The sequence below is a fragment of the Durio zibethinus genome, chromosome 9, assembly GCF_047325235.1.
Source record: "Durio zibethinus cultivar Kanyao isolate XHJ-2024 chromosome 9, ASM4732523v1, whole genome shotgun sequence".
In the NCBI taxonomy this organism is placed as follows: Eukaryota; Viridiplantae; Streptophyta; class Magnoliopsida; order Malvales; family Malvaceae; genus Durio; species Durio zibethinus.
The window spans coordinates 3,889,183-3,911,431 of record NC_143170.1 but is presented as its reverse complement, the minus strand read 5'-3'; the positions used below and the strand labels follow the sequence as shown (position 1 = coordinate 3,911,431).

Genomic DNA, 22,249 nt, shown 5'->3' with positions numbered 1-22,249 from the left:
TTTTGAATCGTATCAACAAGAAATTAGATATATATAAATTCAAAATTTTTAATCATTGGAGCTTAATGAATTAATCAATTAAATTAATTTTTCGTTGGTTAAAACTTCTAAAAATTTGATAGTTGATACTATGAATCAATTTTAACTCGTGAATTTGGTTCTTTAAAGAAGTAACTTGTACTTAAACAGGAGCAAAATCTCAATTAAAGACCTTGTAATCTTTAGTAACAAAGGTTGGATTTCGTCACTGTTTAGCAAAGAAAGGAATGCACATTTTCCTGCCAAACCATAGGGAAATTCATTAATGGGAACGAAAGCTACAGGATAAAAAAGGAACGAAAGAAAGGTTTGTAAGCAAAAGCTTGAGGCTGTAATCTGCTCAGGACATTGGACTTTCTGAGCTGCAGCTTTAATGGCGTTTGGATTTTTCTGCAGAAAACGAAAAAGATAGAGATTGAATACAAAAGTTAAAAAAAAAAACTAATATGATTAAAATTTTAAAAGTTTAATTATAAAATGCAATTGTAATTCAATAAACCTTTGATGCATTAAAAAAAATCAAAATAGATAAAATCATCCTTTATATTTTTGATAAAATTTTTTAAAGGAAATAAGCAAATTTTGGTCAAAAGAAAATAAAAATTGAAATCTTTTTTAGCTTTTAAAAATAATAATAATTCCTGTCATACATATATTTTAAAAAAATATATATGATATATCAATGAAACGTTACTAATATTTGTTGATAAAAAATATTAAATATTTTAAAAAATAAAAAATAAGAAATAAATGCAATCATTCTTTATTTTATTTTTTATTTTAAATTACGATATTTTTATATAAAAAATGTACTAATCGAAACCTTTTTTTTAATCAAAACTTTGCCAAAAGAAAGAAAAAAATGGTACGAATAGAATGTATGGCTGTGGTTACAGAGCAGTCCCAGTAGCTTGGACTGTGATTCAAACTTCCAAGCTTGAAAAATTCCGTGAGAAATCAGGCAAGCTTTTGCTTTACTGTGCAGCTATAAATATACCAAGCTGGAGCCAGACTCTGGCCTTAGCATAATAGTAATTCAAGTCTCTTACTTTCAAACCCAACCGCCACAAAAAACTTTGTTCTTTTGATCTTTTCCTCTCCAAAAATCTGGGTTTCTCATTTGCTTTGCCTCCCATTTTTAAAATTGAACCCAACATTTCTTCATTGTTGAAATAGTAATTTCCTTTATCTCTGTTCTAAACCAAGAATCACATCATACCTTTCTTGGAACCTTTCCTCTTTTAGTTTTTCAGGTTTCTCTCTCTGTCTTTTTTTTTTAATCATAATTTCACTGTCATTTACCTTTTTATTTTGTTTTACAAGGAAAAGGGACAGTTTTTAGCGCCCTGTTTCCTTCCTCTGTTTTGAGTTAGAATACAACGAATCTAGAAAGAAATGCAAGAAATCAATCATCTTTTTGGATTCAACAACGGTGCCGATATTGGGTCTTCGATATCACAGCTCATATTATCAGGAGGCTCAATTACCTTAGATGCAATCTTCTCTCGTTGCCCCCCATCAACGGCCATCACCACCAACTCTGTTTATGAGCCATTAGGCTCTTCAGTCTATCTCCGCCAGAGAGATCTTCTTCAAAAATTCTGCCAAGAAAACAAAGGAAACGCTTCATTTTCACGAAACTCGCTGACGAATCAGCTTCAAAACTGCCAAAATCCTTCGTCGACGAGAAACTACTTGACCTTGAGTCCTCAAAAGAAGAAGCTATACAGGGGCGTGAGGGAGAGACAGTGGGGCAAATGGGTAGCGGAAATCAGACTCCCACAAAACAGAATGCGAGTCTGGTTAGGCACTTACGAAACAGCTGAAGCTGCAGCTTATGCCTATGATCGTGCTGCTTTTAAGCTTAGAGGGCAGTATGCAAGGTTGAATTTCCCAAATCTGAAGGATCCAAGTAAGTTGGGGTTTGTAGATTGTGCTAGGTTGAATGCTGTGAAGAACACGGTGGATGCTAAGATTCAAGCCGTTTGTCAAAAGGTAAAAAGAGAGAGAGCTAAAAAGAATGCCAAGAAGGGCAACTCTGATCGTCCTGCTGCTTCTCCTGAAGCTGAAAAAGAAGTGGAAGTAACAGAATCATGTTCATCGTCTTCATCGTTATCGCCTGCGGTTTTTAGTGACAATTTAAGCAATGAATTGCTGTCACCAACCGTGTCTGAAGATGGGTTTTGGAGATGTGAAAACTCACCGTCCTCTGTTTCGAATGATTATCCAATGATGATGGCAGAGGAACCACCATTTGAGGACTGTTCGCTTCCAAGAATGCCATCTTTTGATGCTGAATTGTTATGGAAAATTCTAGCTAATTAGGATAACAATTCTCGTTCATTTTTCACAAAATGAAAATTTCCAGCAGATGGCTTTCTAAAAAAAAAAGAAAAGACGAGAGAGAGATCTTTCCTCTCTTTTTAGTTAAAAATGCAAATGGTAGTTTCTTTTGAGGTTCTACTTCTTAGCAAAAGGTGTCCTGTTTTTTAATGTTGTCTGGTTTAGGTTTTTATTGGTATTTTTTGAGATATTTTCAGCTTTAAATCAAGCAGGTGAATTTGATTAAGTAAAACCCTCCATTTGGTTCGGTCCAAATCATAGAGGAGAAAGAAAAAACAAAAACAATACATGTTCTTTCCAGATTGCAGTGCTATAAATAACACAAGTTATAGGACTTCAGATCACTCCTTACTCTCGCAGCTTATCTGCCATGCTCTTCTTCAATGGTGAGAAAGCCATGGGAAAAAATGTTGTGGTCCTCGTCCGCTTCTATCAACAATTCTACATGTATAAATAAAATATCGAAAGACGACTGTGTACGGATTAGCATGGCTTTATTAAACCTGTCAAGATTTCAATTGGCAGGACGATGTATGACGTTTATCAAACCACTTCTGCAGTTCGATTTTCAGGGACTCTGATAAATGAATAAATTCTGGTCGGTTTAGAAGCACTTTCAATCAAATATGACTTCTGACAATGATTAAATATTTTAATGGATCATGTTTTAGAATATCAGAGAAATCGGAAGCCAACACTAAAGCATACAAACAACCAAATATAAATTCGTATACTCTCCGGACAAGATAAAATAATTGGAATAATTTATATTTACGATCGTAGTTAAGTTGCAGTCCTAGCCGGGGATAGTACCAAGAATATAACTTCATATCAAGGACAAGGCCATCAGAAAATATTACTCATCAACAATGTCTATTGTACATCGCAATCAAAAGATAGACCAGATCTTTCCATGATATCGTTTAGAAAACACTACCAGCTGAGAGCATTCTTGGACTGCTGCAGCTTTGCATTGTGAGAACTTTCTATCTCCTCCTTGCAAGATTTTAGCAGAGGCAGTAAAAACGATGATCTGAAAAATGTGACGGACTCTCCAAGTGAGGTTCTATCCCATTCTGCCATCAACCGAAGACAATAGTATCAGAAATACAGAAATACCAATTGCAGGTAGCATAATAGCTTTAATAGGCCAAGTCGTGCAAGAAAGATGACACTACAGCAGCACATCGTAATACAAAATTGACCAATCACGTAATTAGGTGACTTTATTTGACTATCAAATATTTTAATCCCTGACAAGATCAACCCTGAATGAAAGATGTATCCTTGTATGTCAAAGGGATAACAGAAAATTAGAACATGTTTATACAAGTTCAATTTCCCGAGAAACTCAGTAACAATCTTCTAGTATTTGCAACTGACGAACTAAAATTCTCGGACACTGTACCTAATAATCAGAAGAACAAAAAACTTTGCATAAAATAAATTTACCACTCTCAGCATCTTGTCTTAGTCCTCCCTTGTTTAGTTCTTCCAAAAGCTGCAGGATAAACAAAATCACAAGAATTATAGGCAGACCCTTCTACAAAGGGGCAACAGCTCATGCAATGCAGTGCATCAAGAAGAACTACCTAGCTAGAATTCATAATTTACAAAGTTGAAATACAATGTAATTCTTATTCTTGCTTAAAGTCCTCAAAAACTATTAAAATTGGAATTGAAAATCTTGACAAGAAAAATCTCATAGAAAAATAAGAAAACTGAAAATTGCTAGCATACATACCTGAGATAGGGTGGGAACTGTAGTTGGATCAAATTCATCACAATTATTTGGGTCAATCGGAACACAAACACGACCTAGAGGACAAGTAAAATGTTAAAAACACTTGAGACTACTAAAATTCATTTGAGGGGGCGATAAAATGAAGTTTCTTCCCCTCCTACATTTTTGGAGGACATGAAGATGAGGATAGTACCTATCATGAGGTGTTAGATGTATGTATGTCAAGACCCAAATAGCAATTATGTTAAGGAAAGAAATTCAATAACAGCACATATTCAAGGTTTCATAACATAAACACAACTATTGATAACACTATTGGTTTTGGAAGCTGCCACCGTTAGTGCTTTAGCCTTTAGGTTTAAATGTCTTAGTTCTTAAAACAAAATTAACAACACACTTTTAGGCACCACACCAATGATTTCTGGTCAATCTTCACATTCATAACAACTGATATCCAAACAGACATTCCAAAACTAACCTGTTTTTGGATGTACGCAGAATGGTGCCTTCAATAAATGGTTCATGTGCTTCGAAACCTGATATACAAACAAGTAGTAGCGTGTGAAGGGTTACGCATAGATATATTTACATATCAGAGATTCTTGATTCTTGCTTTTATAAAAGTAATTTATATACACTGGTGTATGAACTGGAGGTGGATGTACGTCTAAAATCATTACCATATTTGCTGTAAGTGAAAGGAAAAAATGAACCTTAAAGGAAAACCAAAACAAGCAAAAGTGTTGTAGACCTCCATATCAAGCCTAGGATATGTGAAGGAAAAGACGATCTCTTCAACACATCTGCGTAGTCCTTGTGACTGGAAAAGGTGAATCATGCAAAGTAATTAAAAGAATGAATAATACAGTACAATGTACATGAGAAAAATTCTCCAGGTAAAACAGAGCACATCTGGGTCAAAACATATATTTGATAAATGTGTGTCTAATGAGGTAGAAGTTGTCCAAGAAAACAATCAAACTGTACTTGAATTTTGAGAGCAAGGACTAATAACTTGATCCAACTCATTATTTATTGCTGATTTTTCTCAGAAATGCACTTTGATTGTGGAGAAGAAAATGAAAATGTTGAGGGAGGGAGAATCCAACCTGTGACACATGTAAAACTGATTGCAAGTCAGGCCAGAGTAGTGGACTCACACCCTTTATTATAAAGGCTTTAACATTTCATGGAGCTCTCACTCCATTATCTGTTTATGGAGCTTTAATATCCATCTAAGTCCCAAAATTCTATGATCTGTTTTTAGGCCCTAATCGATTTATGACAGTAACACATCTTTTACACATCGCAAACTTATTCTAAGATTATATTTTAGTATCACCATAGAGTATCTAAAAACAAATTCAAATTATGACTGACAAAGTGCATTAACTGTTCAATATCTCTGGCACCTATTCAAACAGAGTGGCCTATGCCATTGTTCATCCCAAACATTCCAAACAAAGGTTTCCACTGCCCATAATGTATTTAATCCCTAAGGATTTTGAGCATACCAATTCATACCTTTTGTTTTCCTGATTGTAGGATATGTTTGACTTGCTCCCATCTAGCATTATTAATGTCTTCTTTTGACATGGAAAGTCGCTTATTCTCCTGCCACCTCCCCCGAAGCTCAGAAGCAACAGCTGCAAAGATAGCATGTACATACATGAGCAACTGCTAAGGTAAATGACAGAGCTATCCAGTATCCATCGAAGAGAATAAATTTTACATGCATCAGTAATCATTTCTAGGATCTTCTCATATCTCTCCTCAGATGCGAGTAAATTTTGCTTTGAAAGCAGTTTTGCCTCAAAAAATCCCTTCAGAACTTCAGTATAGGATCTCCTGGAAAGTCAGAATATGTCTTAGTGAAGGAGAAAGTAGGTCCAGGATAAGTAACTAAAAGACGATATACAGTAACACTTACGCCAGGAAAGGGTGTAGAACAGGACCTGGTAAAGATATCTTTTTGTTACTATTTTCATTGCCCTGCACAAAGTACAAGTCAATGTTTTCTTGGTATTAAAAAATTAAGCATAACCCAGTTGTATTTCAGAGCACTAGTTAAACACCTTGTATAGACGGAAATAATCAGCAATAGATGCCCTCTGTTCATTAGTCAACCTGCAGAAGTGATAACAGTAAAATTCAGATCTTCATGTAATAATACAGTAAAGGAAATACCAGAAATTATGTGACGACTTCAACTATTTACTGTATTACCTTCTAGCTTTTCCATCACAAACCCAGCAGTGCACACCACGTCGACCACTATATACCCAGAGAATGTGATTAAAGCCAAAGTCATCTACAATACTAGAAGTTAATTGATGATGTAATAAGAAGAAGACATTATACATGTCGCACTCAAGAAAAAATATGTGCCTACATTGTAATGCAAACAATGTTAAGTAGGACAGCTAAGGACTCAAATTTCCTATTACAATAGTCGGGGATCTAGGCCAGCTAAGAACTCAATGCGTGATTAACAAACTAATGTAGAGTATTTTACCTCTGAGAGCTGTATCAATCACTTTAATTGCAACTGTCATTAGAGGCCAGCATTCCAAGCAAACATCAGCTCCTGTGCAGCAATATCTAACATCGTCATAATCTGTTATATCCTGGTGCGAGAAAAAACGCAACTCCAACAAGTCAAACAACATAGCCATTACAGACTTGTACCCAGTATGAAAAGTAGACTAAGATGCTCAATTTTCTATTAGCCCAGTTGCTTACAATATCAAAAACCAGTTCCCTTTCAACTGGAGTGAAAACATTGTCGCCACTTTGTGCATAGGCATGCCTCTTAGCAGGCTGCATTGCAAAAAAATACATCAATAACAACTAATAAAACAGGTAACATTTATACTTCAACAGAAAACTCAAGAAGAAATATCATCAGTTTCAACTCATATCTCATCAAAAGTTGATTCAAAGACTGCATAATAAGAAGAAAATTGCACGAAATCTTGCATCAACACTGTAGACAGGCCCAATATCTATCTTGAATGGACACTTTTCTTTGATGGAATTTTCAAGTTCAGAAACACTGTTGAAAGACTGGAATCGAATATAAATGTCATTTTCTAGCGTGAAAGAAAATTCCCTTCTTCCGAAGTAGGACTTGTCACAAGCAGGATGCTTGCCATCTGCAGATAGAGCAATTACCATAAACATGGACACATAGAACAACATGAACGCATAGAAACAAGTGCGCGTGCATACACACGATAAGGAAGAATTGATTTGGATTACCATTTCCGTAAGACATCCACTTAAAGATATCGGCATGAGGAAATAACTTTCCTGACACAAAATTAGTTTCCAATTTCAATAACAAAAAATCCATGATTCAAACGATAAGTTTCTTAAAAAAAAAAAACTTTATATGAAAAAATGAAAACTCTTACCATAGTAGATTCTGAGATAGGTAGCGTTGAATCCATCGGGAACGGTGTTTGCTTGCTCAGGTCCCTCAATCAACATGTCATCTCTTCCGTTCTCAGCTTCCTCTTTCGTCATCTCTGCTTCAAAATCTTTCTCTCTATCAATGGAAATCCTTTTTTCCATTTAATAGCTTAAAATCGGAGAGAGGGGATGGAAAGAGACGAGGATGGCGGGAAAGAAAAGGGGTCAGGGCAAACGGGTAGATCATTTGGAGGGAAAATGTGGGGCCTGATGACATTGGCCCATTAAACATAATTCAGCCCAAGCAGAAGCCTTGTTTTGTGAACGGAGCCGTTTTGACTTTCGCTACGTTCGTCCAAAATCCTATGAGCTATAAAAATTCAGCCTGGGCAACCAAAATTCCTGTCGCTAATTACCAATGGAAAGTACGAATAAAACAATAATACCCAAATTTCTTTATTTCTTTATTCTTTAATTTCTTTTTAATTAATAATTTATAAATTCCAGGCGATGAGATGAGAAAGTAGTCTGGACCTTTCGCTATAGGACCTGGCCGATGGCGTTTTGTTTTGGACCTATCTAGGACTCCCCGATAACTGCACCTGGATCCGCTAATACCTCCATCGGCTTTTTGACCGGTTTTCCCACTTCTTACCCGGTCTAGGGTTTCTGCTAGGGTTACCTCGATGGTGACCAATGATTATACCACCGTGAACGGGAACGGGATTATTAAGATGGAAGAAGAGTTCATCAAGAGGCACCACAAACATGACGTCAAGGAAAATCGGTGCAGCTCATCGCTCGTTAAACACATCAAAGCTCCTGTTCATCTCGTAATTTTTTTCTTTTTGTTTTAAAATTTCAAAAAGATTTACTTTTGTTTTAATAGAATCGATTGGGTTCCTATTTGGTGTTAGATCCGTTCATATCTGGGAGGCTTTTTGTTTATTTTAGTTTTTTTTTTTTTCCTTTTAGACGCCTATTTTATGTAGTTTAGCTTGATTTTCCGGTTACTTTCTATTTTTAGAAAAAGTCCCTTTCTTTTGTTACTTTTCGTTGCATGTGAAGTGAATATATGAGGAGATCGAAATTAAAGTGGCGATTGATTAGAATTGTGAAGTTATCACTGAAATTTTAAGCTAGATTATTGGCTCGTTTGAAATGTTATCTGATGTTAAACATTCTGTGAATCAATTGAAGTTATTGGTAATCAATGTTAGAGCATCCAGTGACGACCTTCAGTAATTTGTAGCGTTTAATATTAAGAGGGTGCAATATAATACATCGACAACTTTTGATTGATGATTGATTAGTAAAAATTTCCTGCCAAAGTTTTTGTTGTCTTGGGTGATTGCTTGGTATTTGCTTTGTTTGATAGAAATGGACCTTAACATTTTCTTTAAACTTGCATGTTGCTGCAGTGAGGAAAGGTTAGCCACGGGTACTTATGTCCCAACTTCAAATACCGAAATACCTCTCATCGAATGAGATTAATCTGATTTCACATACCCAATCTAAAAGTTGTGTAGTTACAAATAAAATTACTTTGAAGTGTTTCAGGTTTTAGTTTGTTTGACTGAAGGCTAACTTGGCAGTGTTTTCTGCCTTAATGAGTGATTGTTAGTTTTTGATCAATCAGGTTTGGTCTTTGGTGAGGAGATTCGATCAACCTCAGAAGTACAAACCATTTGTTAGCAGGTGTGTCGTGCAGGGTGACCTTCAGATTGGAAGCGTTAGAGAAGTCAATGTTAGGTCAGGTTTGCCAGCCACCACTAGCACTGAAAGGTTAGAGTATCTAGATGACGATGAACATATTTTGAGCATGACGATTGTTGGTGGAGATCACAGGTTGAAGGTATGAATTTTCTACTTGATTGAATTAGTTACACACCAATCATGTAACTATAAATGCATGCCCGTCGAGTTCCAATAAGTTTTAAGTTTTTGTACATGTAATCCTGACTAAAACATAAGAATTCATCTCAAAGTAATTGTTTTTTTGTCTCTTATTAAAGGATATTTTTCTTTCAGATCATGTAATGCATAAATTGCCTGAAAATGTAATAAGGTTTTGAATATGATCGCTTGAAACTTGCAAGTGGAGGACTGAATATGCCAACTTTTGTTACCGGTCATTTGGATTTGAGTATGAATTGTCAAAATCATTGTTTAAATTGTCGAATCTATTAAGTTTTTTAGAAGATTTTTTCGTGTTTGAGATGGAGCATATCTTTATGATTGCACTCTGTATGGAGCAATTTATATGCCTTATGTGGCCTTTTCCTCTATCCAAATTATTCATGTTTTCTTGTGCTACTAGACATTTGACCTGGAACCCATCATGTTGCAAATGGCTATGACTTTGTGGTTTGTATGATTGTAAGTGATCTGTTATAATAGAATATTTTTAGTTAATACACATGGGCAAGCAATGTTGTTTATCATGTTTTTGAAGATGTGTTAGTTTTCAGTTCTGAGATGCATTATCCTGCCTCCATTTCTTTTTATATTTAAATTTATGTAAATGCTATTGTACCCATTCTGGATTGACCTCTCATTTGGGGGTTGAATTTTGATTTTTATAATATGTCCTGTACTTTCGTGGCGATCTAATTGGCTGAAATTGCAAAATTGTCCTTTTGCTTTGCAAATTTGCAGAACTACTCTTCCATTGTTACAGTCCATCCCGAGGTCATTGATGGCAGACCAGGAACGTTGGTGATTGAGTCATTTGTGGTGGATGTACCAGATGGGAACACCAAGGATGAAACATGCTACTTTGTTGAGGCACTGATCAAGTGCAACCTCAAGTCATTGGCTGATGTTTCAGAGCGTTTGGCTGTTCAGGATAGGACTGAGCCGATTGAAAGAATGTGAATAATCTGGGTCCCTGTTAACTGCATCAAGGTTCTTGTTCTGGGTGATAAGTGAGTTACTCTTGTTATTAGAAACTGAGTGGACGGTTTGGGCTTCCTACAGGCAGAATCGACTTCCTTTTTCTTATACTTTATGTTCTTCTTCATTTTACTATAACTAGATCTTTAGGTATCTTGTGTTGATAGTAGCTGACAATTAAGTTGATCATCGGCCTACAGATTTCCTAGATGGAGAAACATAAAAAAATTCTTTGTGGTTTTTCTATGTTGAATAATGGGGTGTTGTATTGGTATTTGGTTGTAAATAACTGCGCACTATAAAAATTTTATGTTAATATCTTAGGTTTTGCATGTTCCTGTTAGAAAAGCCATTCAGTGTTTGGTAAATATATGGAATGTTGGTATTGGTACATGATGTGAATTTACTCATCCAGCAAGTAATTTGTATTGTAATTTGAAGAGGGGTTGAAGAAATATCTAGATTAGGGCCTTTCAAGCACTTCCCCATTGCTAAAACTCCAGATTTGGATCCTATCCTGTTTAATGGAAAAGAGGTTTTCAACAAGTTTTTTTTTTTAATGAAATGAAACTAAAGTTATGGAGTTCAAGGAAAAAGTCCCATGATGAGTGTTGTGCATCATGTCGGGTTTCAAGCTTTTGGATTGTCGCATTCAGTTCTAGGCAGGTTCAGTCAAATGCAATGAACGCTCCATTTTCAGGGACTGTCATTCAATAAAGGACGTATGGCGTGTATTTCATGTGAACTTAGTTATCCTTTTTCTATTACTCCATTCCTGTAAAAACCAGAAAAAAAAAAAAAAAAGATCATATTGCTGTATCTGTTAAGATTTCTTTGGTGTACAAATCGATTTCTTTCTTTGTTTCCAGGTTAGATTCATGGCAAGACGGTGGTGCTCTAGACTAATCCAATTTTCATCAGTCCATAAGCAAAGGAAGATAAGTAAGCATTTGCACCGTTTATGCGTAGAAAACGTAGTGTAATTTTCAATCATTTAGGAGGCGAAAATACTATTGTACCATTTGGGCCATTATTAAAAGTCAAAAAGAAAATCATGTAATAAATATTTTCAGGTAGGGGATTTCAACAGAAAGAACGGAAATGTAAATAAAATAATAAAAGCTTCAGTCTTTAATCAATGGACCATGCATTACTTCTGAACTCCACCTTCCATTTCGTGTTAATTACAGCAAGCTTGGAATCTATGAACACATTGTCCATAGTCTCTACTCTTTGTTCTTCGCTTTCCTTTTCCTGATTAAAATAACCATAATCCTTTGGAGCCTTCTCCTTGTATGAATCTCCAGGTCTACTCCTAATTCATTCAACACAATAAAAGCCCATTTTGTTCCTTTGCTCTCTGTCGCTTTGCAAATAATAAACTGCCTTTTTATTTTTTTTTTCTCAAACAGAATGTTTCGAGCATTGGCTTCGATTTTGCTTTGTTGCTTCTTCCTTCAAACCTTTTTTTGGTTTTACATTTCTAATGGGAATTTGATAACTTGTTCGGGGATAGTACCGATGAGGTTCAGAAACGATAAAATATCGATAACGGACTTTGGTGGGGTTGGGGACGGGAAGACGCTCAATACGAAGGCTTTCCGGGAAGCTATATATCGGATTCAGCATCTGGGAAGGAGAGGTGGTACGCTGCTTTATGTGCCTCCTGGGGTGTACTTAACCGACAGCTTTAACCTTACGAGCCATTTGACTCTGTATTTGGCTAGAGGTGCTGTTATCAAAGCCACTCAGGTAACTCAATTCTTTTCACTTCTTACTCTATTCCCTTTGTAATTCTTCTCGTCAGTGGCAGTGTCCTATGGTAAATGAATACACAATCAAAAGTAACTAATTTTTCCTTTTGACATTGTAAAACACTGCGGTCTCGAACTATCTTTTTCGTTTTCCCATCACATCATTAGTATCTTTTTCGTTTTCCCATCACATCATTACATGACAAAAACTAGTGTTTTTTTTACTCAAAATATGGGTAATACTTATGATAGAAAATGGAATCGAGTTAAACAAAAGTACTATTCCACTATCTTCTAAAATGGTAATGAAAGCTGGAATCTGGGTTTTAATTTCCTATAATTCATGATATAATTGCAAGGATGGTTCTTTTTAAGAATGCTGTTTTGCTTTTGTTTTTGTTGAAAGATTTGGATTTTGGTTGCATATAGTCACAAGTGATTATTGTAATTTGTACGATATGGTTGAATGTCAATTTTAATATGACATCGTTTGGCTCCGCCAGTGTGGTGGTGTAGAAAGTTTGGGGTGAAGATGTCTCTCCCTATGAACCATGGGGTCCAGGCAGCGTTATAAAGAGAAGAGAAAAACGTTGTGGGTCTCCGTAGTATAGTCCCATGTGCATGACATTTATGAGGTTTTTCAAGTCAACAATTTGGACAAGACAGATAGCTGGCAAGCATTGTTGTCCAACTTGGTGCTATATCTAGATTAACGCAATGCTGTCCTGTTACAGTGTTGGAGTTATTAATTAAATACATAATCTGAATGCATGATGTTGCAATAACTATTAGTAATTTAAATACTGTTGGAAGTTAATAAAGTGGTTATTATCATACTTACTGGTTTTTGACTGTTATCTTCTGATCAGTAGAGAACCATGTTTCCTGTTTAGTTGTTTGAAATCCTTTTCTACTTCAAGTCGACTGAATGTAATTATCATGTACTTCTACTTGAGTTATATCTTACTGAAAACCAGTAGTGATAGATAAATTTTACTCAATGTTTGGATCATCCTCCACTAGATGTTCTTCAGTTGACGCAATTGAACTTGATTTTCTAAAGACTACATTGTTCTATGATTAACTTGTGCCCTAGTTTATGGGCGAAAAGATTGTTATTGTGACTGGTTCTGCTTGACTTTTGGTAAATCACCATTTGCTTTTCACAAAAAAATGAAAAAAGAAATAAAGATCAATGTCTTATTTGTTTGAGATTTGTGAAGCTAACCATTTAGGAATAAAGAATTAAGCTTTTAGTAATTTAATTGAGTTAAGCATATATAACCCATGTCTAGTTTTTAATTCCCTTATCATATGTGAACGTTCTGTATCTTTTGAAATAACATAATTTTATTTCTTATTGACTCCCTTGGTTGTGAAGGTGTTATAGATAAAATATTCTAGGTTTCTGGCATTTGTTTATGTCTGTTTGAAGCCCTATTGAAGCATTTCTCCAAATTTATTAGTTTCCCCAATCTAGCGAAATCTGTTATTGCACACCTACTCTCTTAATATGATGTGATTTGTTGGACACACCTCTTATAATGTTCTTCCTGGATTATCTCAGGACACTTGGAATTGGCCTTTAATTTCTCCCTTGCCATCTTATGGAAGAGGAAGGGAGCGCCCAGGAGGAAGATATATGAGCTTTATTCATGGAGATGGTCTCCAAGATGTGGTGATCACTGGTAGGTCTGGATAGCATTGTGGTTAATTACTCTGATAGCTTGCATATATTTGTTTTATCTACCATTAATCGTCTTTAATCACTTAAACCTAATGAACCTACTAGTTGACATAACATGCAATATGCTAGAAAAGCCTAATTTAAACTGTCAAACGAGAATGGCATGATTGATTGTCATGGATCTTTATGTTATTGTTATCTTATTAGGGTGAATGGCAGTTAATTCAGACTTTTATAATTGTGCTGAACAATAATAGCACTTACCTCTAAGATGTCTGTTTTATTGACATGATTTATGTAATTTCAACTTGAATCACCATGTTTTCATTTATTTTCAACCATAACAGGTGAGAATGGCACAATTGATGGTCAAGGAGCTATCTGGTGGAACATGTGGAGGCAGGGGACACTACAGTTTACAAGACCAAATCTCGTTGAGTTTGTGAATTCCAGAGACATTATTATTTCCAATGTGATTTTTCAAAATTCCCCCTTCTGGAACATTCACCCTGTTTATTGCAGGTAATTTTTATATCTGAAGTTTTACTTTCCTAATCGTGTAATATACAAAAGCCATGCAATTATTTGAGAGCAGAATCTGTTATTTGACCATGCTGTAGGTTGGTATCACTGTAGAATGCTTAATTCAGTGAGGGCCTTCTTTACAATTTGGTCATATAGTATTATAAGTTTATAATCCTTCATTAATTAAATCAATTTTGAAGTCTGCAAGAAATTCACATATTTGTCCAATGAAAATCAAAAGAATTCTAACTTGAATCTTTATCATCTTTAAACCATTTTGTTATTTCCCACTTTCTTTACGGTGATTCCGAGTTTGGACCTTGTCACATTTAGCAACAAAGGGACTGTATGGAAGCAGGTAGAGCCCGATGGAGGGTGCTCCAAAAGTGTTTCTGTAGCACAGTTTGCACCAGAGTTGATGAGTTTATAATGGATTTGCTATTATAACCACTTGAGTTTGTTGTAACTCTGTTGGACATTCTTGTATTTTAGTACCATGTAAGAATTGCATGTTTAAAATCATAACTTAATGTACTTTTTTTTTTTACAGCGATGTTGTTATTCAATACGTTACCATCCTAGCTCCATCTGACTCACCAAATACTGATGGGATCGATCCAGGTAACAAAATGAAAGCAATTTTATTTGTTGATTGGATTCATCTTGCTTAGGGTTTCATTTACACACACAAAAATGCACTCAATTAGGCTTGACTATGTAGGAGTGCATGTCATCTTGTAAAACTCAAACACAAGTAAATGCTGCTTGGTTCCAATGAATGTCTTAAAACTCTGACTTCACACAAATGCGAGAGAAGAAACTGAACAAAGGAATTGTTGTTCCTTGATTAGGTGTAGATTTAAAATCTGGATGAAATCTAGTCGGGTGCCTTCATCTTATTCTCCCTGCCCAGGGTACATCAAGAAAGCTATTGAATATGCTTGCATCTAAAACTTCTTGAAAAATGGCTATGCTCATTAATTGGTTCCTGTGATGTAATAAAGTGGGCTGTGTTAAATGAATGTTATTGTTTTCCCTCTTTATGAGTTAGGATGGAGAGCAGTTTATCCCACGTTCTTTTGATTTTTTCGAAACAGATAAATCTCTAGGAATCATTAACTTCTTTTACTTTCTCGATTCATTGATACAGATTCAAGCTCCAATGTATGCATAGAAGACTCATTCATTTCTACCGGAGATGATCTCGTGGCTGTGAAGAGTGGATGGGATGAATATGGCATCGCTTATGGACGCCCTAGCTCTTACATCACTATTCGGCGAGTAACAGGGACATCCCCATTTGCTGGAATTGCAGTGGGAAGTGAAACCTCTGGTGGAGTGGAGAATGTCTTGGCTGAGAACATAGTTCTTTACAACACTGGAACTGGTTTTAACATGAAGACTAACATTGGCAGGGGAGGGTTTATAAAGAACATCACGGTGTCTGAAGTGTTCATGGAAAACGTGAGAACAGGTATAAAAATAGCAGGTGACACCGGTGACCACCCTGATAACAATTTTAACCCAAACGCTCTTCCATATGTCAAGGGCATTACATTAAAGAACATTTGGGGCGTGAAAGTCCAGCGAGCAGGTTTGATACAAGGCCTCAAGAACGCCCCTTTCACCGACATCTGTCTTTCAAAGGTTAACCTCCACGGCATTACTGGACCAAGATCTCCTCCATGGAAGTGCTCTGACGTAAGTGGGGCTGCAATCGAGGTAAGCCCTTGGCCATGCACCGAACTTACCAGCCCACAACAGAGTGGTTCATGCGACAGCCAATTCTAAGATTCATTCATGCATAAATATAGTTATCTACTCTGTTTTCAACCCTTAAATAACAATATTTCTGAGCCTCTATGAGTCTTTAATTTTCACATCAAACAGTTCATTTCCTTTTAACTCAAATATGTCCTCCATTTACCCTCAGCACACAGGTGGCATTAAATTAACAACCCAATCACCCAAATTCTGCAACCAAAATGAATGAATTTGGGAGAGCGTTAATTTATTTGGGAGGTCCTTAATGTCCAGCAAGCCTGACGGCTCGTTGTGTTCGCCGGGATTTACTTTTGGGCCTAAGTGTCAGAGACCAGATATTGATTGAATGATCAGACCAGGTACCCTTGAATCTAACTTCACTCACTAGACGTTCATACAATTACAAAACAAAAGAAAGCTAAGGCTGTTTCGAAGCATGCGTCAGCCAATCACAATCACAGAATTTTCTTGGTTTACACAAACTCTAGAAAACGCCAAACCAAAGTATCCTGGATTCGATGTTTTTCATGAAAGGAAAAGACTTCCATAAATAAAACTAGATTTTAACCCGCGCTATGTCGCGGAAGTTCTTTAAAAATGTATGAAAAATATATTTTATCATGAATCTAATATTATTAAAGAAAGTGAATGTAAAAAAAAAAAAATTTAGTAATTCATTATACAATCACAATTTATCGTTAATTCATAGATTTATATATTTAATTCTAAATGCATAAAAAGTAAATGTCCTCACAATCTAAAGAAAAAAGTTTCATAAAAATATCAATTGATTAAAAGAATTTCGTATAATAAACATCTTATCTTCTTTTACAAAGTTTGACACCAAAAACTTCATTACTGATTTTGATTTGAGAACTCCCAATCTTATATCAGAATGTAATGTGGCCCAACCAAGTCCAGAAAAGAAAATAGAGAGGATAAAGAGAAACCAAATTCGAAAGAAAACAGGAAGAATAGAAAAGTAAAGATCGAACCTGCAAACAGAAGCTGAAAACCCAAAAAATATGCTCACCTGAGAAAAAATGAAAAAATGGAGAAAGATTTAGACTATAAATTACCCAAAGCTGCAAAAAGAAAATGAACTCGTCTTATCTTTATCAGAAACCACATTCTAGTCATAAACTTCTAAAAACACAATTAAGAAAGAAAAATCAAGAGCAAAAGTAAGCGAAATTATTTATCAATCTTGATAGCCTAATAATATCTAATAACACTATCTTGCATTAGACGTATTGTGCATTTCCCTTTTAATGACAATGGAGTCATCTAAAGGAAAGATAACCATCACTCTTTGATAGTTGATATACAAAAATAAAGTCAAGAAAAGGAAAATCCTTTTAAAATACAAACATTTTTTGCATCAAACATATCCCAAGGTTTAATACTTTTGATATTGAAATTAACTCGAAAGCATTCATAGTTGTTGATTGTTCTTCTTTCTTTTCTGTCACATGGTGCTCCTATTACAGAAAAAACAATGAAAGCTTAGTAAGAAAAAATGTTAAGAAGCACCAAATATAACAGCACTCATCCAATATACGGATGCAATTGTTCTATAACTTTGGGAAAGACCTCATTCACTACTGCAAAATCCTTAAAAATAGCTTCTACATCATCTAAGTTTGTATCATTTTTCTCTTCAAACACAGAAGGTTTGTAAACATTTTTAAACCACTCATCTTGCAAAATTTTAAGAATGGCAAAGCACTGCGACCAAAGAAAAAGATATGTACACATTAATATTGTGCAAGTTAATAAATTGTGAAGGCAAACAATTTCGTAACATTAGAGGCCAATATAAATATGCATGGCTAGATGTGTGCGAGCCCAACTTGCTACTCAAAGATTAAATAAGGGAGCAGTTATGCATAGTTGCTTCAACCATCAAGAATCAAGATGCTGCAGTAGTCTAAATGCCCTACATCAATCAAGGATCAAGATGCTGCAATATCTCTAATATCTCTAACTCAAGAATCCACTGTTTATGTGAGGTTCCATTGAATCTAAATGCCTATGACATATGAACCCATTTCCTGAAGCCACTGTGATGACTGATGAGATACACACGGCAGCATATTAACGAAAACTAAAGACATAAACTTAATCACTCCTGAATTTAATATTCCTTAAATCAAATATGGATAGAAGATGAAATAGTCAATATTGCAATATGTTTTCAAATAAAGAGATAGACATTTGTTATGGAGCAAATACCAATGTATATTCAACACACAATTACTACTGTAATTTGTAGAAATCGCTCATAAATATGAGCAATAGCATCAATAAGAAGTAAAATCTCCTCCGTTTGTCATTTAAAATCCAAAGATATTCAACCAAAACAGTCAACAACAAAAGAATTGATGAATCTCATAATCATATGGAAAATAACTTGAACCACCAAAACTTAATTAAAACATCACCAGGGGAGCAGCTTTCTGAAAGACGTTTATCCCTCTTCTTAAAAAAAAAACCAATCAATTTAAATTTTTCATTAAAAATTTTATTGATTTATTTTTAATAAGTAACATCGAAATTCAGTAATGTAAGTTTTATCCTCCCATGAAAAGCCCACACGTTAAACAAATCTAAACCAGCCAAAAACTGGATCCAAAGTCCAAACTCCCCTCCTCCCAACCTGTTTCCTAGAACCTCCATTTCCCTTTACCCCAAACTCTTCATCTTTCACAGGAAAAGAATACGACAAGGGCCTTTACATAACCCAAAAAGAGTTTTAAAGACCCATGGTGAACACAGCAGGTCACGGTCCTTCTCTAGATATGATAGCATAGTAGGATTGATGGATGATCTACCGTTGATTTCCTGTGAAAATCATGGGCAATCGCTGTCCTTGAAGGAGATTTTGAGGACGTCCGTTGGTGTGATGGGACAGAACAATAGGGGATTGGCAGAAAAAGTGGTATAATCCAAGGTTAGATTGTGCTTTCTAAAGAGGTTTGGGAAGGTGATAGTAGGGAAGAGAGAGTTCGATAGGAGAGTTGAGAGGTTGGCTCAGGTTTGCAAGAAGTGCGAGTACCTCGTCCCAATTACTGGTTACTTGTATGCCAAGAGGATCAAGCTTGTTCTTTGCGACTACTACCCCATGGGAAGCTTAGCTGACTTGCTTGCAGGTGAGTTTTTTGATTCATAGATTTTGAATATAGAAATTGCCTTTGATTTTGTTACCCTAATTATTAATTAATTATTAGTCGAATTCAGGGATTTAAACCAGATTGATGATTTTTTTTTTGTTTATTATAAACATTTATACATTGTTCCTTCTGATTAATCAAGGTGGGAGGCGCGGCCGAACTGCCTTAAGTTGGAATGAGCGGCTGATGATAACAGTTCACGTTGCACGAGCAATCGCTTTCATCCATGCACAATCCCCTCCAAGTGAAAAGAACATGAAAATGAACGTTCATGGAAACATAAAACCCTCCAACGTGATGATAAACATCGACCTGACGGCTCGATTATCAGATTATTGCTTCATCCAGTTGGCTGCCTGCGCCGAATGTCCTGATAAAGATCGGCCAGGAACTGGTTACTGTGAGAATTTGAGTCAAAAGAGTGAAATATTCAATTTTGGGCCAGTTTTACTAGGTATGCTAGCGGGAGTGAGGGAGCCTGGTTATATAAAGTACATACTTGACACAATGGAAAGTATAAAACAGGGTACAAGCATATTTTTCGAGTTTCATGTGCAAGGGAAAGAACGGAAGCAAGCTTTGAAGGTTTTGGACATTGTTTTGGCTTGTACAAACAGGTTGCTAGAAGCCAGGCCTTCAATAGAGCAAATTTTGTTGAATCTGAGTGATATTGTCAATAGTACTAATAAATAAGCTGTTGGTCTGTGTTAAGACAATGATTGTATTCGTATCTGAGTGATATTCTCAACAGAACTTAATTTAAGTAGTTCAAGAAACCTATTTTAAGAGGTGACATTCCGGATTTGGTTTAAATCTAGTAATTTACGATGATATTCCGCTATAATCATGTTGGTTATTAACTTTTTTAAAACTAGAGTTAGGAACCCTAGGTGGGTGAAACTTCAACCTTCTTATGGATCATTGATCCTGAAACCTCGCTCCTTCTTTGGTTTGCTGAAGAACATACTTAGGCATTAATCAACAGGAGAAAAAGACAAATATTCCAAGGTATATTTATAGGGCTAATTCTATAAGTTAAGAGAATTTCCCTACGATTGACTGCAACTATATATAAGCTAACAAAATACTTGAAACACACACACACACACACACACACACACACACATATATATATATATATATATATATAAATGCCTCTCATTTATTTATTGATTATTCATTGCTTTATAGATTTAATTTGGGTTCCATATTTGAAATGTATAAGGTCTGTTGTGATGCTGGTGAATTTCAGTTATATACTGCTGTTCATGTGTAAATGCCTACCCCATGTGGAGCTGAAAATGCATGCTACCAACCCAAACTTGACGAAAATTATAAAAAAAAAAAAAAAAAAAAAGCTAAGAGTGGCAACGGGAAGCACAAAAACTGAGTTATACTTTGTTTTCATGAATTATGATCCTGAATACCAGCGTCTTCGAGCTGATCGGTCAGTTCTCTATGTCATTAGTAGATCATAATGCAAGACTCATCTCGATGCTATTTCTCATGCCATTGTCTTGTTCTCTCTCCTCTCTTTTTCTACCTTTTTTTTTTTCCTTTCGGGTGTGTGTCTCATAGAACTGAGAAAGGGGCGTATAAGCTTGATTTATATCTGAGTAGGAAGCACGATGAGCTGTTGGCAAGAACCCTTAAGCTGGAAGCTATAAGAAGACCTTATCTTCGGTCATTGTTGATGGTTCTGCAGTCGAAATCACAGAAGCTCAGGTGATCTTTATAATGTCATCTGCAGTTTGTTTAGTATAATTGATTATCTCTCAAGTTAACTATATATGTTTCATTTTTTTTTCCTTTTGGGATTTTCTGTTTATGTAAAGTTGTTTAATGAAATCTGGCCAATGAGCTTAGATCTGCCAATGGGGTAAGAGTTGTGGAGAAGAATCAAGAGCTTGCTTAGTGCAGCAGCTAGCAATAGAATTAAATACAAAAAGCTTGAAGTTTGCGGAAGAGAAGAGGATAATAGGTTTGCTGAAGATTTGTACTTGTAGGTTTAAGTGGTCTCTGTTAGACAAAAGGTTGAAGTCTGACGATTTCTTGGGTGATCTAAGTCAGGAAATCTCTATTTTACTACCATCATATTGCCACTTTTTCTATTAGGTGATCTTGGAGATTAATTACTATTTTTCTATCTCTCAATTATCAGTCAGTTAAGACTTAACTCTTTTAAGAAAAGGAAAGAACTTGAAGTACTTAAAAATCACCAATCAGAAGTGATAAAATGACTGATAACAGTGAAATATGATCAAAGAATAAGATAATGCTTAGGCCTTAGAGATCACGATGAGATCAGCTAGCTAGGGGGAACAATGCATTGTGATCCAACAGCATGCCAAAGTCCATAAAAGCTCGTCCCCACTGAGTGGCATAACAACTCAAATGAAGATAGATTCCTTTCCTTTAATTTACGTTGGCTGGTGGGGGTGGGACAGGTGATTTGAAACAATTCATACGTGTCGTCTCCCACCACTTTATCCAGTTAAGTTTATAATGAAAGGAAGCAGGAAAACATACTTGAAACGGTTCTAATTATCAACAAAGTTTGAGAGAGTGCCTGACTTGTGGGTCATCCTCACATGCAACACGTTTCGGTAGCATTCACCACATCGTTATTTTGTCCCTTCTGATCAGTGACCCATGCCATTTCTGCTTAATTAAATAACTCAAATTCATTTTCTTAATGGAAACTTGACCGCGCCGGTAAAATCATAGATGCATGCCTTCAGGCTTCATGATCATTTCTAATTGTTACCAAAGAATTAACCTGTATGAAATGTTCGAGAGTACTGAAAGCAAGGTAAAAAAATGTGGAGCTATATATTAATGTACTTTTTTCAGCTGATAATCATTCAACTTAAATGCACCGGCCTAGTTCCACTACTCCAAGTCAAGTGGT

At 35.6% G+C, this 22,249-nt stretch overlaps 3 protein-coding genes and 2 pseudogenes across 9 annotated transcripts; 4 read left to right on the top strand and 1 right to left on the bottom strand.

Moving 5' to 3' along the window:
* The first annotated feature begins 1,060 nt into the window (after nt 1-1,060).
* Nucleotides 1,061-2,560, top strand: LOC111307422 (ethylene-responsive transcription factor ERF061 pseudogene; annotated as a pseudogene).
* Nucleotides 2,561-3,126: 566 nt separating this feature from the next.
* On the bottom strand, nt 3,127-7,897 carry LOC111307322 (uncharacterized). Of its 4 annotated transcripts, none has more exons than XR_016345047.1 (15): nt 7,543-7,897; nt 7,388-7,438; nt 7,106-7,281; nt 6,869-6,946; nt 6,642-6,753; nt 6,353-6,437; nt 6,202-6,253; nt 6,057-6,118; nt 5,859-5,974; nt 5,651-5,772; nt 4,840-4,946; nt 4,605-4,662; nt 4,127-4,200; nt 3,835-3,883; nt 3,127-3,458 (listed from the first exon to the last, which is right to left on the bottom strand). XR_016345047.1 is itself a non-coding variant. In XM_022905339.2 (15 exons), exons 1-15 carry the CDS (start codon nt 7,700-7,702, stop codon nt 3,316-3,318), a joined length of 1,407 nt encoding a protein of 468 aa, XP_022761074.2. In that variant the 5' UTR covers nt 7,703-7,897; the 3' UTR covers nt 3,127-3,315. The 4 variants fall into 4 exon arrangements, 2 of the variants coding, with proteins under 2 accessions (XP_022761074.2, XP_089621664.1); XM_022905339.2 differs by having other exon boundaries at nt 4,878-4,946; XM_089765538.1 differs by having other exon boundaries at nt 4,878-4,946; nt 7,388-7,433; nt 7,543-7,720.
* A 114-nt stretch (nt 7,898-8,011) lies between these two features.
* Nucleotides 8,012-10,767, top strand: LOC111307441 (abscisic acid receptor PYL8-like). 2 transcript variants are annotated; one of them, XM_022905483.2, is made up of 3 exons: nt 8,012-8,373; nt 9,180-9,395; nt 10,199-10,767. In XM_022905483.2, the coding sequence occupies exons 1-3, from the start codon at nt 8,227-8,229 to the stop codon at nt 10,415-10,417; spliced, it is 582 nt and encodes a 193-aa protein (XP_022761218.2). In that variant the 5' UTR covers nt 8,012-8,226; the 3' UTR covers nt 10,418-10,767. The 2 variants fall into 2 exon arrangements, with proteins under 2 accessions (XP_022761218.2, XP_022761198.2); XM_022905463.2 differs by having other exon boundaries at nt 8,016-8,373; nt 9,165-9,395.
* Nucleotides 10,768-10,904: 137 nt separating this feature from the next.
* On the top strand, nt 10,905-17,099 carry LOC111307346 (putative polygalacturonase). 2 transcript variants are annotated; one of them, XM_022905357.2, is made up of 6 exons: nt 10,905-11,377; nt 11,848-12,187; nt 13,757-13,877; nt 14,224-14,398; nt 14,952-15,022; nt 15,552-17,099. In XM_022905357.2, exons 2-6 carry the CDS (start codon nt 11,849-11,851, stop codon nt 16,190-16,192), a joined length of 1,347 nt encoding a protein of 448 aa, XP_022761092.1. In that variant the 5' UTR covers nt 10,905-11,377; nt 11,848; the 3' UTR covers nt 16,193-17,099. The 2 variants fall into 2 exon arrangements, with proteins under 2 accessions (XP_022761092.1, XP_089621665.1); XM_089765539.1 differs by lacking the exon at nt 10,905-11,377 and adding an exon at nt 11,419-11,742.
* A 1,467-nt stretch (nt 17,100-18,566) lies between these two features.
* On the top strand, nt 18,567-20,338 carry LOC149516724 (putative inactive receptor kinase At5g58300; annotated as a pseudogene). The gene is made up of 3 exons (XR_016344875.1): nt 18,567-18,633; nt 18,757-19,317; nt 19,481-20,338. The product of XR_016344875.1 is annotated as a putative inactive receptor kinase At5g58300 (transcript).
* Nucleotides 20,339-22,249: the final 1,911 nt, after the last annotated feature.